The sequence below is a fragment of the Oncorhynchus mykiss genome, chromosome 4 (genome assembly GCF_057628025.1).
Source record: "Oncorhynchus mykiss isolate SJ-2025 chromosome 4, ASM5762802v1, whole genome shotgun sequence".
Lineage (NCBI taxonomy): Eukaryota > Metazoa > Chordata > Actinopteri > Salmoniformes > Salmonidae > Oncorhynchus > Oncorhynchus mykiss.
The window spans coordinates 56963619-56983768 of NC_143025.1; the positions used below are offsets into that span (position 1 = coordinate 56963619).

General features: G+C 43.4%; 1 protein-coding gene across 3 annotated transcripts in view; it reads left to right on the forward strand.

Moving 5' to 3' along the window:
• The window catches only part of LOC110522004 (rho-associated protein kinase 2), a 95108-nt gene that overhangs the window by 38644 nt on the left and 36314 nt on the right, over positions 1 to 20150 (forward strand). For all 3 annotated transcript variants that reach the window (XM_036975533.2, XM_090232309.1, XM_090232310.1), the window contains 7 exons: positions 1471 to 1562; positions 9496 to 9655; positions 10320 to 10413; positions 17651 to 17730; positions 17814 to 17862; positions 17949 to 18084; positions 19663 to 19754. In XM_036975533.2, coding sequence (XP_036831428.2) covers positions 1471 to 1562; positions 9496 to 9655; positions 10320 to 10413; positions 17651 to 17730; positions 17814 to 17862; positions 17949 to 18084; positions 19663 to 19754 — 703 coding nt within the window. The remainder of the gene's footprint in view (positions 1 to 1470; positions 1563 to 9495; positions 9656 to 10319; positions 10414 to 17650; positions 17731 to 17813; positions 17863 to 17948; positions 18085 to 19662; positions 19755 to 20150) is intronic.

Below are 20150 nucleotides of genomic sequence, written 5' to 3' on the forward strand. Positions count from 1 at the left end.
AGACATGTCACCCATTGAACATGTTTGGGATGCTCTGAATCGATGTGTACGACAGCGTGTTCCAGTTCCCGCCAGCAACTTCGCACAGCCATTGAAGAGTGAGACAACATTCAAACAGGCCACAATCAACAGCCTGATCAACTCTATGCGAAGGAGATGTGTTGCGCTGCAATGGTGGTCACACCAAATACTGACTAGTTTTATGATCCATGCCCCTACCTTTCTTTTAAGGTATCTGTGACCAACAGAAGCATATCTGTATTCCCAGTCATGTGAAATCCATAGGTTAGGGCCTAATTTATTTATTTCAATTGACTGATTTCCTTACATGAACTGTAACTCTGTAAAATAAAAATAAATTGTTTCATGTTGCATTTATATTTCTGTTCAGTGTATATATTTACGCACTATGAGGTTCATTTGATGATGTTAATGCCTTTTAGTGTAAGAGCTCTTTGAAAAGACCACCCGTTTTGGTGAGAGGGAGTTTTGGTCTGCCTGGTGACATCACGCCTGCCTGGTGACAAATTAGTTGAAGGTAGACAGCATAGTGGGTCGATTTCCGCAAACAACTAAGAGCATTGAAGTGTAATGACCCAGGCCAGTCCCACCAGTCAGCCCCCAGGTGAAGCCCACTTCCTGTTGACATTAGCAGCCCTCCCCCCGGGGGCCACGTCAACAACAGGCCCTTTCTGCTGCCCTGCAACATCTGCTTTCTACTCCCCTCCCCTCTGTTGATTTTTTTCTCTCACTTACTCCACTGTCATTCACACACACTCCCTACACACTGTCTCATGCACTCATTTATTCACGCTCAACACGTTGTGTACTGACTCACTCACCAACTCACTCACTCTCGCCCACTCATTCATCCATGACTTAATCCAGTCCCTCCCCATCTCCCTGTTTTGTCTCTCTCTCTGAGGGACAAGCTGTGTTTTTTTTCCATGGTCTCTCATGTTTTCTAGTGGGACAGAAACACACCCCTCCCTTCTTCCCTTGCTCCATCCCTTCCTCATGGCTGAGGCTGGAATGTCCCACACGTGGCAGTCCAAACTGCCGCACCCCTCCGGCCCTGCACCCTGTGGCAGGGAGAGCGGTAGGGATGGTGAGAGGAAGAGAGAGGCAGTAGTGTTGTTGACTTGTCTGGCCCAATTGCCTCACTACCCTATTGCCTCATTACCTGATTGTGCTCCTGTGTGGCTTTATCTATCTCCATATCAGCAACTTTCTGGACCTATCTTCTCTCAGTATCACTACTCCTACTGGCTGCAGTTAGACTCTGGTTCTACTGAGTGCTGCAGTGGTCATGAGGCTGTCTAGCCTGGTCAGTCAGTGCCTTGAGGGCTAGCAGTAACTCCAGCTGTGTGGAGGAAAGTGGTGCTTTGCATTGTGTTCAGGTTGCGGTTGAGTTGCACGTTTGAGTGACTGACAACTCTTTGACCGCGCCGTCCCATTGGCTATGTACAGGGAGGTGCGCCTGGGGAGGAACGGCGTGGAGGAGATCAAGAGACACCCCTTCTTCAGAAATGACCAGTGGACCTTCCACACCATCCGACAGAGTAAGTGAGTGTGTGTGTGTGTGTGTGTGTGTTCAGTCATACATTGTGTGTGTGGGCATGCGTTCCAGTGCGCACCCTTGCGTGTATCCCTGTCTGTGTGTGCCTTTGTATCTGCCTATGTAACCCAACCTCCCATTTTCCTGATTATACACAACATACTACAGTTCATTCCCATGCATGGGGCCATGAAGCATTAGCCTCCTCTTTGCTCTTTTTTGGTCTATCAGCAAAAATGTAGTGGAACAGTCGTATGGAGTGCTGATCTAGGATCAGGTATTTCCTGCTCTCCATGTGATCTTATTTATTGTGATCTAAAAGGCAAAACTGATCCTAAATCAGCACTCCTGCTCTTGATATATACAGTTATCAGAAGGCAGAGCTCAGCTGTGACTGAACTATTACTAATGTGTCATTATACCATTGCCCTGCGTAAAGATGTACAGATGTTAATGCTTTGTCAGTAGTATGTACTTGTTTGCCATTTTATTCGGAGATACAAGGAGGGATCGCATAACATGGGCTCCTCCATCCTTCCATTCTCACTGATTTTGATATCATGTGACAGGAATCAACTGAAAGTACTTTGGTGGGATCACTTGCACACACAGCGCAGGCACACACACAGCGCAGGCACACACACAAATGGTGGAAATGCTGCTTGCAGTTATCCACTGCTGCCAGATCAGTAAAGTCACCAAGGAAATGAGGGAAAAGGAAGGAAGAAGTTTCACCTGGCTCTGATTAAGACCGAGACATACTGTAACTCCTGATCACAGCCCAGGCGGTGTGTGCGTGTGTGTGTCTTTCCTCCTTACAGAACCTCACAGTGTGTCTCAACCTTTCCGAACCCTAGTGTGTGTGCGTGTCTCATCCTTAGATCTTCATTCAACCCATTGTTGCACAGTCCATAGCACATATCACAGGCAACAGTTCTCCTATTAAGCTCCCCACTCTCTAGTTTGTTGTTCATCCCCATTCTGCACCCTTGTCCAGAGGTGTGCACTTGCACACTGTCCATTATGGGTTTAAAAGCAAATGATGGGTTTAAGCATTGGCTGGGGGGAGAAGGGTACAGATTTGGAATGCTGCTCATTGGCTAGCAGGTTAAAGCATCCCTATTCCTGATCATTGCGTGATATAAAGCTCTCAGGTGTGGGAGTCTGGTCTGCGTCCCAAATGGCACCCTATTCCCTACATAGTGTACTACTTTTGACCAGAGCCTTATGGGTCCAGGTCAAAAGTAGTGCACTATATAGGGAATGGGGTGCCATATGGAACAAGCCTGGGTGCTAGCAAATCAAATCAAACTTTATTTGTCACATGCGCCGAATACAACAAGTGTAGACTTTACCTTGAAATGCTTACTTACAAGCCCCTAACCAGCAGTGCAGTTCAAGAAAAGTTAAGTAGACTATCACAGTGCCATCCGTTTTGTCACCAAAGCCCCTCATACCACCCACCACTGCGACCTGTATACTCTAGTCGACTGGCCCTCACTACATATTCGTCGCCAGAGCCACAGCAGTGTACAACAGGGAGGGTCATCTATAAGTCTATACTATACTCACTGGTCACGATAACAACACCCACCCGTAGCACGCACTCCAGCAGGTATATCTCACTGGTCATCCCCAAAGCCAACACCTCCTTTGACCACCTTTCCTTCCAATTCTCTGCTACCAATGACTGGAACGAATTGCAGAAATTGCTGAAGCTGGAGACTTACAGTGCCTTGCGAAAGTATTCGGCCCCCTTGAACTTTGCAACCTTTTGCCACATTTCAGGCTTCAAACATAAAGATATAAAACTGTATTTTTTTGTGAAGAATCAACAACAAGTGGGACACAATCATGAAGTGGAACGACATTTATTGGATATTTCAAACTTTTTTAACAAATCAAAAACTGAAAAATTGGGCGTGCAAAATTATTCAGCCCCTTTACTTTCAGTGCAGCAAACTCTATCCAGAAGTTCAGTGAGGATCTCTGAATGATCCAATGTTGACCTAAATGACTAATGATGATAAATACAATCCACTTGTGTGTAATCAAGTCTCTGTATAAATGCACCTGCACTGTGATAGTCTCAGAGGTCCGTTAAAAGCGCAGAGAGCATCATGAACAAGGAACACACCAGGCAGGTCCGAGATACTGTTGTGAAGAAGTTTAAAGCCGGATTTGGATACAAAAAAAATTCCCAAGCTTTAAACATCCCAAGGAGCACTTTGCAAGCAATAATATTGAAATGGAAGGAGTATCAGACCACTGCAAATCTACCAAGACCTGGCCGTCCCTCTAAACTTTCAGCTCATACAAGGAGAAGACTGATCAGAGATGCAGCCAAGAGGCCCATGATCACTCTGGATGAACTGCAGAGATCTACAGCTGAGGTGGGAGACTCCATAGGACAACAATCAGTCGTATATTGCACAAATCTGGCCTTTATGGAAGAGTGGCAAGAAGAAAGCCATTTCTTAAAGATATCCATAAAAAGTGTCGTTTAAAGTTTGCCACAAGCCACCTGGGAGACACACCAAACATGTGGAAGAAGGTGCTCTGGTCAGATGAAACCAAAATTGAACTTTTTGGCAACAATGCAAAACGTTATGTTTGGCGTAAAAGCAACACAGCTGAACACACCATCCCCACTGTCAAACATGGTGGTGGCAGCATCATGGTTTGGGCCTGCTTTTCTTCAGCAGGGACAGGGAAGATGGTTAAAATTGATGGGAAGATGGATGGAGCCAAATACAGGACCATTCTGGAAGAAAACCTGATGGAGTCTGCAAAAGACCTGAGACTGGGACGGAGATTTGTCTTCCAACAAGACAATGATCCAAAACATAAAGCAAAATCTACAATGGAATGGTTCAAAAATAAACATATCCAGGTGTTAGAATGGCCAAGTCAAAGTCCAGACCTGAATCCAATCGAGAATCTGTGGAAAGAACTGAAAACTGCTGTTCACAAATGCTCTCCATCCAACCTCACTGAGCTCGAGCTGTTTTGCAAGGAGGAATGGGGAAAAAATGTCAGTCTCTCGATGTGCAAAACTGATAGAGACATACCCCAAGCGACTTACAGCTGTAATCGCAGCAAAAGGTGGCGCTACAAAGTATTAACTTAAGGGGGCTGAATAATTTTGCACGCCCAATTTTTCAGTTTTTGATTTGTTAAAAAAGTTTGAAATATCCAATAAATGTCGTTCCACTTCATGATTGTGTCCCACTTGTTGTTGATTCTTCACAAACAAATACAGTTTTATATCTTTATGTTTGAAGCCTGAAATGTGGCAAAAGGTCACAAAGTTCAAGGGGGCCGAATACTTTCGCAAGGCACTGTATATTTCCCTCACTAACTTTAAACATCAGCTGTCTGAGCAGTTAACAGATCGCTGCAGCTGTACATAGCCCATCTGTAAATAGCCCACCCAATCTACCTACGTCATCCCGATATTGTTTGTATTTACTTTTCTGCTCTTTTGCACACCAGTATTTCTACTTGCACATCACCATCTATCACTCCAGTGTTAATTTGCTAAATTGTAATTACTTGGCTAATATGGCCTATTTATTGCCTTACCTCCTCACACCATTTGCACACACTGTATATAGACTTTATTTGTTTTCTATTGTGTTATTGACTGTACGCTTGTTTATTCCACGTGTAACACTGTGTTGTTGTTTGTGTCGCACTGCTTTGCTTTATCTTGGCCAGGTCGCAGTTGTAAATGAGAACTTGTTATCAACTAGCTTACCTGGTTAAGTAAAGGTGAAATAAATAAAATGAAAATAAAATAAAAAGTAGTAATAAAAAGTTACACAATAAGAATAACGAGGCTTTATACAGGGGGCACCGGTACCAAGTCAGTGTGCGGGGGCACAGCTTAGTTGAGGTAATTTGTACATAAACAGCGAGTAGCAGCAGTGTACAAAAGGGAGGGTCAAATGTAAATTGTCTGGTGGCGATTTTATTAATTGTTCAGCAGTCTTATGTCTTGGTGGTAGAAGCTGTTGAGGAGCCTTTTGGTCCTAGACTTGGCTCTCCGGTACCGCTTGCCTTGCGGTAGCAGAGAAAACAGTCTATAACTTGGGTGACTGGAGTCTTTGACAATTTTATGGGCTTTCCTCTGACACCGCCTATTGTATAGGTCCTGGATGGCAGGACGCTTGGCCCCATTGATGTACTGGGCCATTCGCACTACCATCTGTAGCACCTGACGGACAAATGTTCAACAGTTGCCGTACCAGGCAGTGATGCAACCGGTCAGGATGCTCTCGAGGGTGCAGCTGTAGAACCTTTTGAGGATCTGGGGACCCATGCCAAATCTTTTAATCCTCATGGGGGGGGGGGGGGGGGGCTTTTGTCGTGCCCTCTTCACGACTGTCTTGGTATGTTTGGACCATGATAGTTTGTTGGTGATGTGGACACCAAGGAACTTGAAACTCTCGACCCGCTCCACTACAGCCCTGTCGATGTTAATGGGGGCCTGTTCGGCCCGTCTTTTCCTGTAGTCTATGATCAGCTCCTTTGTCTTGCTCACATTGAGGGAGAGGTTGTTGTCCTGGCACCACATTGCCAGTTCTCTGACCTCCTCCCTATTGGCCGTCTTATCGATGTCTGTGATCAGGCCTACCACTGTTGTGTTGTCAGCAAACTTAATGCTAGTGTTGGAATCGTGTTTGGCCACACAGTTGTGGGTGAACAAGGAATACAGGAAGGAACTAAGTACACACCCCTGAGGGGCCCCAGTGTTAAGGATGAGCATGCCTACTCTTACCACCTGGGGGCGGCCCGTCAGGAAGTCCAGGATCCAGTTGCAGAGGGAGGTGTTTAGTCCCAGAGTCCTTAGCTTAGTGATGAGCTTCATGGGCACTATTGTGTTGAACGCTGAGCTGTAGTCAATGAACAGCATTCTCACATAGGTGTTCCTTTTGTCCAGGTGAGAAAGGGCAGTGTGGAGTGTGATATAGATTGCGTCGTCTGTGTATCTGTTGGGGGGGTATGCGAATTGGAGTGGGTCTACGGTGTCCGGGAGGATGCTGTTGATGTGAGCCATGACCAGCCTTTCTAATCACTTCATGGCTACCGACGTGAGTGCCACGTCGGCATGTTACCTTCGCTTCCCTGGGCACAGGGAATATGGTGGTCTGCTTGAAACAGGTATTACAGAATCGGTCAGGTAGAGGGTAAAAATGTCAGTGAAGACACTTGACAGTTGGTCCTCGCATGCTTTGAGTACATGTCTTTGTGAAAGTTGACAGTTTAAAGGTCTCGTTCACATCGGCTACAGAGAGCATTATCACAGTCATCCAGAACAGCTGGTGCTGTCGTGCGTGCTTCAGTGTTGCTTGCCTCAAAATTAGCACAAAAGGCATTTAGCTCGTCTGGTAGGCTCACGTCACTGGGCAGCTCGCGTCTGGATTTCCAATCTTAATCCTGTATCGATGCTTTGCTTGTTTGATGGTTTGTCAGAGAGCATAGCGGGATGTCTTATAAGCGTCCTGATTAGTCACATGCTCCTTAAAAGCGGCAGCTCTAGCCTTTAGCTCGATGCGGATGTTGCCTGTAATCCATGGCTTCTGGTTGGGATATGTATGTACAGTCACTGTGGGGACGACGTCGTGGATGCACTTATTGATGAAGCCAATGACTGAGGTGGTGTACTCCTCAATGCCTTCGGATTAATCCTGGAACATACTCCAGTCTGTGCTAGCAAAACAGTCCTGCAGTGTAGCATTCGCGTCATCTGACCACTTCTGTATTGAGCGAGTCACTGGTACTTCCTGCTTTAGTTTTTGCTTGTAAGCAGGAATCAGGAGGATATAATTATGGTCAGATTTGCCAAATGGAGGGCGAGGGAGAGCTTTGTATGTATCACTGTGTGTGGCGTTGTGATGGTCTAGGATTTTTTTTTCTCTGGTTGCACATGTGACAAATCTGGTAAACTGATTTAAGTTTGCCTGCATTAAAGTCCCCGGCCACTAGGAGCACTGCTTTCGGATGAGCATTTTCTTGTTTGCTTATGGCCTTATAGAGTTGGTTGAGTGTGGTCTTAGTGCCAGCATCGGTCTGTGGTGGTAAATAGTTGGCTACAAATAATATATATGAGAAATCTCTTGGTAGATATTGTGGTCTACAGCTTATCGAGACTTCTTTAATATTAGACATCATGCACCAGCTATTATTGACAAATAAACACACACCCCCACCCGTCGTTTTACCAGAGGTAGCGTCTTTGTCCTGCCAGTGCATGGAAAATCCCGCTAGCTCTATATTGCCCGTATCGTCGTTCAGCCACGTTTCGGAGAAATATAAGATATACAGTTTTTGATGTTCCGTTGCTAGGATAATCTTAATCATAGGTCATCAATTTAAATTTTCCAATGATTGTACATTAGCAAGAAGAACGGATGGCAGTGGGAGTTTACTCGCTCGCCTACGAATTCTCAGAAGGCTACCCGATCTGCGGCCCCTTTTCCTGCGTCTTTTCTTCACTCAAAAGACTTGGATCTGGGCCTGTTCCAGTGAAAGCAGGATATCCTTCTCGTTGGACTCGTTAAAGGAGAACGTTTCTTCCAGTCCGCGGTGAGTAATCCCTGTTCTGATGTCCAGAAGTTATTTTTGGTCATAAGAGACAGTAGCAGCAACATTATGTACACAATACATTTTTTTTTTAAGTTATGCAAAAAAAACTAACAAAATAGCAGAATTGGTTGGGAGAATGTAAACGTCAGCCATGTTCTTCGGCTGATGCACCCTGTCCTATGATTGTATGATTGAGGGGAGGTGGAAGGAGGGAAAGGGTGGAGAGGGTGTCGGTAGCCACTCTGGGGGCGGGCTGGGTTGTATTGGGGTAATGAGAGGGGATGCCCCAGAACCGCTGCACCAGGCCCCAGATCAGATTCGAGGTACGGTCGCTCCCTCCTCTCTGCACTCTCACTGTGGCCACAGTTGCCTGTCATTAGCCTACCCGCTATCAGAGAGCATGCTGGGTAAGCAGCGCCGTAATTGGCCTCGGCAGAGCTAGAGCGGCATCTCTTTCTCCAGTCTCACCGCACAACTATTTTTTTCTCTTTCTTTTGTTCCGTCTTTTATCACTCACTCTCTGTATCCATATATCTTTCTCTCCTGTCTTTCATCCATCCATCTCTTGATCTCTCCCTACTGAGGGTCTGTCTTAAACTTGGCTATCTTTGCCTGGAGCAAGAACCGATCCTGTTGAAGAAAGAGGATTCAACAAGGCGGCTTAGTTTCCTAAAGAGCAGGCTTACTTTTTCAGCTTTCGCCTCCTGGCCCTTAAAATTTATTTCTGTCCGGCTCTGTAGCCGGGGGCCTTTAAAGGAGCAGCAAAAGAAGGAGGGCTAGTTATATCTCTCCTGGAGTGTGTTTAGGCTGCATGTGTGAAAGGCAACAGTGTGTGTTGAGACACAAAGCGGGTACTGTAGGGGGAGAGAGGAGTGGCGGGTCTGGCATCCGCACCACGCCAGCTCGGTCTCTTCTACCTCCTATGCCCAGTTTCATTTGGTGTGCTACACACACACACACACACACACACACACACACACACACACATTCTATACACACTTAGAAAATCACAAACTATACTGTGAAAATAACCACACACTGATTGAGAATCGGAGGAGCTGACAGTTAGCTCTGTGTTAGTGTATCTTGATTGACACCAATTTTAGCACGGAGCTGAGTTGGTTGATTTTAGACATATTTGAATCAGCTATGTCTCCCTCTCTCTTCTCTACCCAAACCCACACTATTTCCACCCCTTTTCTGTCCTCTCTCGCTCACACACACACTCTGCTTCTTTATGACTCTGCATCTCTCTCTCACTCTGCCTCTCTCCCTCTCTGCCCCCATCTCCCCCTCTCTGCTTCTCCCACTTCCTCTCTGCCTCCCTCTCGCTCTCCCTTCTTCAGCAGTGGCCCCAGTTGTACCAGAGCTGAGCAGTGACATAGACACCAGTAACTTTGACGAGATTAAGGATGACAAAGGCGACGTGGAGACCTTTCCCACACCAAGGGCCTTTGTGGGCAACCAGCTGCCATTCGTGGGCTTCACCTACTTCAAAGAAGACCAGTAAGACTAATTGGTTTCTATCTATCTATCTATCTATCTATCTATCTATCTATCTATCTATCTATCTATCTATAAGACTTAAGGTTAGTGTCTATACAGTGTCTGTGTACATTCATGTTAGTGTTATATTTAGCTTCAGCAAGCGTGCCAATTATCTAGGAATCTGGTTTGGTTTTCTAAATTTACATTGGAATGAGTCTGCTGTATGTTTTTAAGGGTGTTTTTGTAAGACTCTGTACTGTGCAGAAAACGTGCTTAAGGTCATGTCTGTGCCTGCAGCTATAGAGAGTGGAAATGAAATAGGGAGAGAGTGAAAGAAAAAAGGTAGAGTTGTATGTTGAAATGTAACACTATTTTAAGCCAGTCGTACACGCTGCGTCTGTACTTTACACTGCCTCCTTGTTCCAATAGCCCTTTTAATAAAGCCACTAGGCTCATGATAAAAGTCTGTTCTTATGCTCACGATCATGATCATTGAATGTGAATTGTAGAGCTGGAGTCTGAGCTGGGTCGGTTCTTGGTTGGGCAGGATGTGTTATGGGGCGGGATACGGGCTTGGGTACTCAGAGGGCGAGGAAGGTTGGCATGGCTGGCAGGGCACCTCAGGTAAAGCCAGTTTGAAGGCCTATCTCCTCCCTCTCTCTTGCTTCTCCTTCTCTAATAGGCTGCTGAGAGGTGGGAATACAGGGATATCTGTGGAGGACTCTAAAGACTGTAAGGATAGCTCTGAGGAAAAAGAGGACAGCATCAAAGGAGAGGTAGGTTGTTGCATTGTTGCGTACATACATGCATGCATTTGTGGGTTTGTTTGTTTTTAAAACAAAACGGGAAAATGTGTGCTCAGCTCTAGGACATTTGAGTACAAATTCAATATTGAAATGTTCGGTGCAACGTAGTAGCTCTCAAGACAGACCAATGGAATACAACACTCAGATAGACAGACATAATTCTCAGACAGACAGATTGAAAAGAACACTGAGACATACTGACTTCTCAGATGACTCAAATACAACCAAGTTCACTCAAGCCTTTTGGGGGCCCTAAGCGAGATTTGGTTGCAAATTTCATGCAATTCTACTCATTTGGCAATAATGGGGCAGAGATTTTTTAACAACAACAACATTTTTTACAGCTAATTCCCTGTAATTCTACTCATTTTGCCATGAGGTGGAGAGACATTTTTTCAGTTTTAAAGCTAATTACCTGCAATTCTACACATTTTGCTATGACTTATGCCATGTTAATGATATCTGAGTGAAAGTGTCTAACAAATCAATGGGGGACCCCTGGAGGTCAGGGCCCCTGGGCACGTGCCCTAAGTGACCGGTCGGTATTTGCCCATGATTACCACAAGCTTAAATAGCTTGCGAGACTAACTTACCAATCAAAAAATAATTTGCTGACATGGGCTAATTGAGTGACTGTCAGTGACTGACAACAAAATAAAAATTCCTGATGCACAACTAACTTACACCTTGTGGGGCAAGCATCCTGGAGCCCTACGCGACCACTTATATCGCTTATCCCTGGAGCCGTTTCTGAGTTCACTAAACAGGTGCCTCACAAACCCAACAAAAATACAAGGCCTACCCTGATTAGATGATACTTTATGGCAAGTTATGAAGAAGAGATGCTGTTCTATAACAGTCTCTAAAATGTACCCTAGATGTTATGTCATTTAGCAGATGCTCTTATCCAGAGCGACTTAAAGTAGTAAGTGCATACATTTCATTCTTTTTTTTCCTCTTCTGGTCCCCCGTGGGAATCGAATCCACAACCCTGGCGTTGCAAGCACCATGTTCTACCGACTGAGCCACACGGGACCATGTTGACAAACTAATCTATAAAGGACTGAGAAACAAAGTGACAATGAGTCTCAGGAAAGCCAAAGCCAATTTCTTTCTCAATATCATCAATGAAGCAAAAGGGAACAGCAACAAACTCACTGGGAAAGAATATGCTGAGTCTACAATTGAAAGTCAATGGCTTCAGGACAACAGCTCAGTCATCGCACCCACCTTTAATGACTATTTCATTGACTCAGTCCTTGAGCTGGGCCAAAAGTTCACCCCAAGAGACCTGTCCATGATCCCCAGCAATGAAAGCCATATCGTTTTTTGTTGTTGTACACCAGTGAGGTAAAGGTCAAGAAATTCCTCTCCTCCCTCAAACTCTAAAGCAAAAGATATGTTTGGTCTTGAAACTGTAATTCTAAAAAAGTACAGTGACAGCCTAACAACCCTAATTACCCAGATAGTCAAGTTATCAATGCAAGAAAGTTAATTCCCAAAAGTATGGAAGACAGCCATCTTGAACCCCTGTACATACAGTTGAAGTCGGAAGTTTACATACACCTTAGCCAAACACATTTAAACTCAGTTTTTCACAATTCCTGACATTTAATTATAGTAAAATTCCCTGTCTTAGGTCAGTTAGGATCACCACTTTATTTAAGAATGTGAAATGTCAGAATAATAGTAGAGATAATTATTTATTTCAGCTTTTATTTCTTTCATCAGATTCCCAGGGGGTCAGAAGTTTACATACACTCCATTAGTATTTTTTAGCATTGTCTTTAAATTCGTTAACTTGGGTCAAACAAAACGTTAACGGGTAGCCTTCAACAAGATTACCACAATAATTTGGGTGAATTTTTGCCCATTCCTCCTGACAGAGCTGGTGTAACTGAGTCAGATTTGTAGGCCTCCTTGTTTGCACACGCCTTTTCAGTTCTGCCCACAAATGTTCTATAGGATTGAGGTCAGGGCTTTGTGATGGCCACTCAAATACCTTGACTTTGTTGTCCTTAAGCCATTTTGCCACAACTTTGGAAGTATGCTTGGGGTCATTGTACATTTGGAAGACCCATTTGCAACCTAACTTCCTGACTGATGTCTTGAGATGTTGCTTCAATGCATCCACATAATTTTCCATTCCTCATGTTGCCATCTATTGTGTTATGTGCACCAGTCCCTCCTGTATCAAAGCACCCCCACAACATGATGCTGCCACCCCCGTGCTTCACGGTTGTGGTGGTGTTCTTCAGATAGCAAGCCTCCCCTTTTTTCCTCCAAACATAACGGTGGTCATTATGGCCAAACAGTTCTATTTTTTTCAGCATCTACACAAGGTCCTTTGCTGTTGTTCTGGAATTGATTTGGACTTTTTGCATCAAAGTACGTTCATCTCTAGGAGACAGAATGTGTCTCTTTCCTGAGCGGTATGACGGCTGCGTGGTCCCATGTTGTTTATACTTGCATACTATTGTTTGTAGAGATGAACGTGGTATGTTTGTAGAGATGAACCTTCAGGCATTTGGAAATTGCTCCCAAGGATGAACCAGACTTGTGGAGGTCTACAATTTTTTTGATTTTTCCATGATCTTTTGGCATGTGTAGCCGATGTGAAATGACAAGCTAGTTAGCGGTGGTGCGCGCTAGTGGCGTTTCAATCGGTGACGTCACTTGCTCTGAGACCTTGAAGTAGTGGTTCCCCTTGCTCTGCAAGGGCCGCGGCTTTTGTGGAGCGATGGGTGACGATGCTTCGTGGGTGACTGTTGTCTGTGTGCAGAGGGTCCCTGGTTCGCGCCCGGGTAGGGGCGAGGGGACGGATTAAAGTTATACTGTTACATTGATGCTGTTGACCCGGATCACAATTTGCTGCGGAAAGAGGAGGAGGTCAAAAGGGGGGTGAGTGTAGCCGATGTGAAATTGCTAGCTAGTTAGCGGTGGTGCACGCTAGTGGCGTTTCAATCGGTGACGTCACTTGCTCTGAGACCTTGAAGTAGTGGTTCCCCTTGCTCTGCAAGGGCCGCGGCTTTTGTGGAGAGATGGGTAACGATGCTTCGAGGGTGACTGTTTCGCGCCCAGGTCGGGGTGAGGAGATGGACGTAAAGTCTATACTGTGCGCACAGTAGATGTCTTAACCGACTTGCCAAAACTATAGTTTGTTAAAAATACATTTGTGGAGTGGTTTTAATGACTCCAACCGAAGTGTATGTAAACTTCCGACTTCCGACTGTAAATCTGGAGACCAGCAGGAAGTGCGCAACAACCGGCCTATCAGTATAATCCCGTCATATCTAAGGTTGCTTAAAAAGTTGTAGGAACTGCTCACAGAACGCCTGAATACAGGATCGGTCCCTTTTGCAGTTTGGGTTTAAGGTGAACCACTCAGCATGTTGTTAACGTCAACCGTAAAGTCCTTCTCTCAAAACTCTCCAGTTTCAACCTCTCCCAAAATGCTATTGACTGTGGTTCAGCCTATATATCAATGATCTTCCTTCTGTATGCCAGGGGGTGGAGACCCAAATGTACATTGACAACACGGTCATCTACATCCATGGAAAGGGTGCTGAACAAGTGGCTGCCAAGTTAGCATCAGTTATGGAGAATGTTTCACAATGGCTCAATGACTCCTGTCTCACCCTAAATGTGGGGAAAACAGTGGCCATGTATTTCTCTGTCAATCAAAAGCAGCAGGTCTACCCCGACATCCTCATACATGTCCAAAAAATCTAAACTGTTTCAGAATTCAATACCTTGGTATAATCCTAGAGCCCACCCTCAACTTAAAAAAAACACATAAAAGAAATGACCAACACAATCCAATATAGCCAAGCCAATTTCCTGTTCATCAGAAATGCTTTCTCCCATTGAGGCTTCCAGAATATTCTTGTATGCTTTGGTTTTCTCCCCATCTCTCCTACTGCATCACCAGCTGGTTACAAGCATGTGACACATCCCTGAAACCAGTGGTGTAAAGTACTTAAGTAAAGGTACTTTTTTGGGGTATCTATACTTTACTATTTATATTTTTGAACTTTTACTTCACTACATTCCTAAAAAAAATATTGTACTTTTTACTCCATACATTTTGCCGGACACCCAAAAGTACTTATTACATTTTGAATCCTTAACAGGATGGGAAAATGGTCCAATGTACACACTTATCAAGAGAATTCCCTACTGCCTCTGATCTGGCGGACTCCCTAAACACAAATGTTTCATTTGTAAATTATGTCTGAGTGTTGGAGATAGCCCCTGCCCATCCATACATCTAAAAAAACAAGAAAATGGTGCCATCTGGTTTGCTTAATATAAGACATTTGAAATGATTTATACTTTTACTTTTGATACAGAAGTGTATTTTGACAATTACATGTACTTTTGATACTTGAGTGCATTTCAAACTAAATCATTTTTTACTTTTACTCAAGTAATATTTTACATGGGTGACCTCACATACTTGAGTCATTTTCTGTTAAGGTATCTTTACTTTTACTCAAGTATGACAATGGGCTACTTTTTACACCACTGCGTGAAACCTCTCAAATCACTCTACAAAGGAGTACTGAAAATATTGGACAAAAAAACACGTCACTACTACCACTGCAATATTATCACCAAGTTCAACTTGTTTTGTTTTTACAACTTAATTCTGTTCTCAGATATCAGCCTGGTTTACAAGATAACTCACAATCTAACACTTCCACCCCTGAGGGTCTTTGTAAACCTCTGCTCCGATCAAAATAGCAGGGTAACAATAACCTCCACCAGGGGGGACTGTAGCCTCCCCAAACGGTCCACCACCTTTCCACAATCAACCTTCTCATTCAAAGCAGCTAAGAAATGGAATGGTCTCCCCTCTGCTTTGAAAACATGTAGCAGCATCCAAGCGTTCTTGACTGAGATAGTTTTTTGTTTGTTTATAAAGTCCAATCAGTCATGAACTTATTGATTTGAACTGAAAACACCATACTGACTTTTATTGCAACAAAAGTAAATACTAGTGAATTAGTAAATATGCAGGTTTAATTTAATTATGTGCAATAACTGGGCTATGTACAATACTTCCTTTTTATTAATAGGTATATTACCATTTCTATCCAATAGCAATGTGTGGGGAGATGGGGAGAAAACCAAAGCATACAAGAATATTCTGGAAGCCTCGTGCAATGTTATGACTTCTGTGTTGAAACACCTCTATGTCCTGATTTCTGTGGGTTTTGTTTACTGTATGATGTAGAATTCACCTATGTCTAGATGTTTTAGGGACTACAGATAGAAATGAGCTATTGCCTCCCGGGTGGCGCAGTGGTTAAGGGCGCTGGGCTGGGTTCACGCCCAGGCTCTGTCGTAACCGGCTGCAACCGGGAGGTCCGTGGGGCAACGCACAATTGGCCTAGCGTCGTCCGGGTTAGGGAGGGCTTGGTCGGTAGGGGTGTCCTTGTCTCATCGCGCACTAGCGACTCCTGTGGCAGGCTGGGTGCAGTGTGCGCTAACCAAGGTGGCCAGGTACACAGTGTTTCTTCCGACGCATTGGTGCGGCTGGCTTCCGGGTTGGATGCGCGCTGTGTTAAGAAGCAGTGCGGCTTGGTTGGGTTGTGTATGACTTTTAACCTTCGTCTCTCCCGGGCCCGTACGGGAGTTGTAGCGATGAGACAAGATAGTAGCTACTACAACAATTGGATACCACGAAATTGGGGAGAAAAAAGGGGTAAAATTTAAAAAAAATAAAGAAATGAGCTATTAGCAAAATCTGGTGCGACATGTTTTCTCAGTCTTATTTTTTTGGTGTGCATTGTCCCTGCCAAATAAAAACATTATACCTTTTTTTTATTAAAATAATAAATATAACTCTCAGATAAACAAAATAGAACTTTCAGACAGAAGAAATAGAACTGTCATACAAAATACAACTATCAGAAGTAACAAATGGAACTCTCAGACAAAATTAAACTCCTATAGATAGAACTCTCAGGCAGACAGACAAACTAGAACTCTCAGGGTACTCTCAGGGCTCACCCACAACCCCAATGGTAAATAATAGCGATGGTGGTAGCACTATAGGTCCAGGGGTGTGTCAGAAATATTTTTGCAATTTTCACTGTGGGAATTATGGGCGCAGTAGCTGGTGGTGGCGCGAAAGGGCTGGGCTTTGATTAATAAATCAATTGGAGGCTTGCCCCCTCACAGGCCCATCAGAACGTGTTCCATGGCTAAATATGTGGTTTCTCCAAGTTGTGTATTTGCGGTCTTTTATGTATTATTTTGTCATCAACTCCAATTTGAATGTTAGTCCGTTATTTAACAAACTAGGCTATAGACTACAGCAGTAATGGGCAACATTGATGTGGGTGGGGGCCACAAACCAGCCTTAGTTTTTAAACCAGCCTTAGTTATAACCTATAGTCCTAGAGTACGGGGAGACTATGGAGGGCTTGGTTTTTAGTCGTATGAAACAAAAAAGCAGTTGTTACAGGAAAATAAGTTCTAAATACAAGGGTCACCAGCATCATCTCATCTCTCGTTTCATGATGGGCATATGGACATGGGTAGCCTACGTGGAAGGGTTTTTACACACGTCCACAACCGGAGCTGGCTAAAATAATGTAGGCCTTCACAATGCAAATAAAAAAAGGGGATGTCTGGCTCACTGTTTTGCTGCTCCCAAACTTGATCTTTTAATAAAGCTTTGGTGATTTAAGATTTATTTCAAAGCAGTCTCACAGGTCAAATCCTTTGTTGATGGACTTGGCTACTTGGTGAACGCATTGGGCAGGACAAAAAAAACAGCCTTCATCGAAGGGAGGCTACTTGCTTGGTTTTGAAACCAAATTAAACCAAATGGAAAAAAAACACGTTTTTTATGTTTATTAATACGAGTGTAACCAGCACAAAAATCACATCTCCTCTCTTGTTCCATGGGCATTGTGCATCACAGGATAGGTTGCGCTTCGTCTCACAAAATCCATGCCGTTACCAACCTCGTTACCGCCAAGACCTTCTTTTCATTGTTCTGAAATGGTCCAGTTTTTTTTTCTTCAGAAAGACAGACACAATAGAACTATCTGACAGACAGACTAGAACTCTAATACAGACTAAATATAATTCTATCTGACAGACATATTGACACTTGAGTGTGCATCTGGTGAGCTCCATGTTAGTGTGTACTTGTTAACTCTTCCCCCTCTACTCTTTTATTTCCGATCAGCTGCAAAATAAACTCAATTGTCTGGAGGAGCAGCTCAACCATGAGATGCAGGCCAAAGACGACCTCGAGCACAAGTGCAAGTATGGCTCACCTCAGAAGACACACACACAAGCACACACACACACACACACACACACACTCACACATGCTCCTCTCTCCCCAGGACTACCACTAGCCGTCTAGAGAAGCTGGTCAAAGAGATCGACGAGGAGGTGAGACTAGCGATGTTCAATAGAGTTAATGGTGAGTAATGTTTTGACTATGCACATCACGCATGAACCCTTCCCTGTCCCTGTAGATGAACAGCAGGCAGAGAGTGGAGTCATCGCTGAGGCAGCTGGAGAGAGAGAGGGCCCTGCTGCAGCACCAGAGTGCTGAGAACCTCCGCAAGGTGGAGATGGAGGCAGGCAGGAAACGCAGCCTCGAGAATGAGCGTAAGCTAAGCCCAGTATACTGATTATAATGAGTTTGTAATTAGCTTATAATGCATTGAAAGACTTGTCATAAGCACTGGCTCTTATTTTATTATCACTTTACAGTGATCCTGACTGTTACTTGCATTTGTGTAATTTTAACATTCCTTCACAGATACCATAACAAGGGCTTGTGCATGCTTATAACAAATCAAGACATTTTATCAGTTGGCTTTAATGCCAGGCACCACACCCTAATATATATATATATATATTTTTTTTATCATATCACAATACATTTTTACCAGTTAAATGTAGACACAAATATAATACTTTTTATATACAATATGCAAATTATGTGAAATCTTATTAAATATGCACATATTTGCATATCACACAAATTTTCTGGACACTGGATGAAGTCGGCCTAAATATGTTGGTTTCATTTTGTTTAGGCACTCCAGGACTAGATTCATTCAGAAGAGATTATGGATAAATACTTTTTTTCATCTTTCCATCTGTAAAATTCTAAAGCCATTTTTGGCAAATTGTTCCAAGGAAATGTTATCAAGAAAAAAAATTGTGGCAACATATCAACAATTCCCTCTGAGAAAATCTGGAGAATATATCTAAGGATAACTACACAAACTGTGGTGACTGTAGATTATTCTGAAACGGAGAAAAATGTGTTGGCATGTGGGAAGTCTGATTTGCGAGAAATTCGAATTTAGCCTATCAATCGCCAAATGCCTATTTTGACCATCATCTCTTCACCATCTCTTCAAAGTAAGTTACTTCATAGTCCAGTTTCTAACATTCTCTATGAAATGGGCTTGACAATAATGTGTGATTAAATGTAGTGAGCTTTTAAATGATAGATGTATGTCCATGTAAAAGTTGTTACAATTCATGAAATGTTGATTACGGTGGTATGATAAACTAATATGCATTTATATTATGTTTGTTTACTTTTTGAAGGTACTCATTAAAGGACCAAAATACCAAAATCATCTCAAAATTCATTAGTAACATTAGATGCAAAACTTACATTTTAGCCTGTGGTGCCTGGCCATTAAAGATATTTTTTGTTTTGTTTCGTTCCACTGTTCTGACCAGCAAAATAAAGTTCTGAACCGTTTCGAACCCTAAAAAAAGTACCGGTTTATATTGTTCTTTTCTGTTAGGTTTTTAAACTGTGAAATCAACCTCAATGCTGAGGTGAGGGGAGAGAATGGGAGAGGATTGAGGAGGCTGCTTGATGCGCTGGGCATCTTGTTATGACATGCATTATATGACTTAGGTTCACATAATTATACTTAGGAGGAGAGGCTTCTATGGAGGAACTTTGAATTTCCTTTGGGATAGCTAGCTAACAAGCTTGTGTGTGAATTAAAAACAAATAAAATCAGAGTTTGTTTGTCACGTGCGCCGAATACAACAGCTGTTGTAACTATTCTTATAGTAACCTTAACTAGCATTAAAGAGAGAATCCCCCCGGTGCACGTTTTTGTTTTTTGCCCTAGCACTACACAGCTGATTCAAATAACCAACTCATCACCAAGCTTTGATTATTTTAATCCATTCCATCACCATGTCTAGTAAATGGCCTGCGGGACCAGCTTGAAGAGCTGAAGAGGAGGAACCAGAACTCTCAGCTCTCCAACGAGAAGAACATCCACCTGCAGAGACAGGTGAGGGAGAGCAAGCTTGTATGCATGTGTTCCTTTGAATAAGTATGCTTCACTATCTTGTGGTTTTCAGATCACAGAAATGTGTTTTTTTGCTTTCTTATTAACCCAACCTCTTGAGAAACACACACACAAACTCCATGAGGGGATGTAAGCTTGGGTGCCTTGCTCAAGGGCACAACTGACAAGAGATGGCTTCTAAAATACCAAGAATACATGATAGCCGACCAGGAATGGACTGACTACTTTCACTTCATCAAATAAAAAAATGAAGAAATTAACATCATACAAATTGCATTGAAAATAGCATAAGAAAACACTTCAGCTTTTTCCTATTTATTTCTCGATTGGGAAACTATTGATAAAAATGTATCGTTATAAATGATACTTTAAAAACAT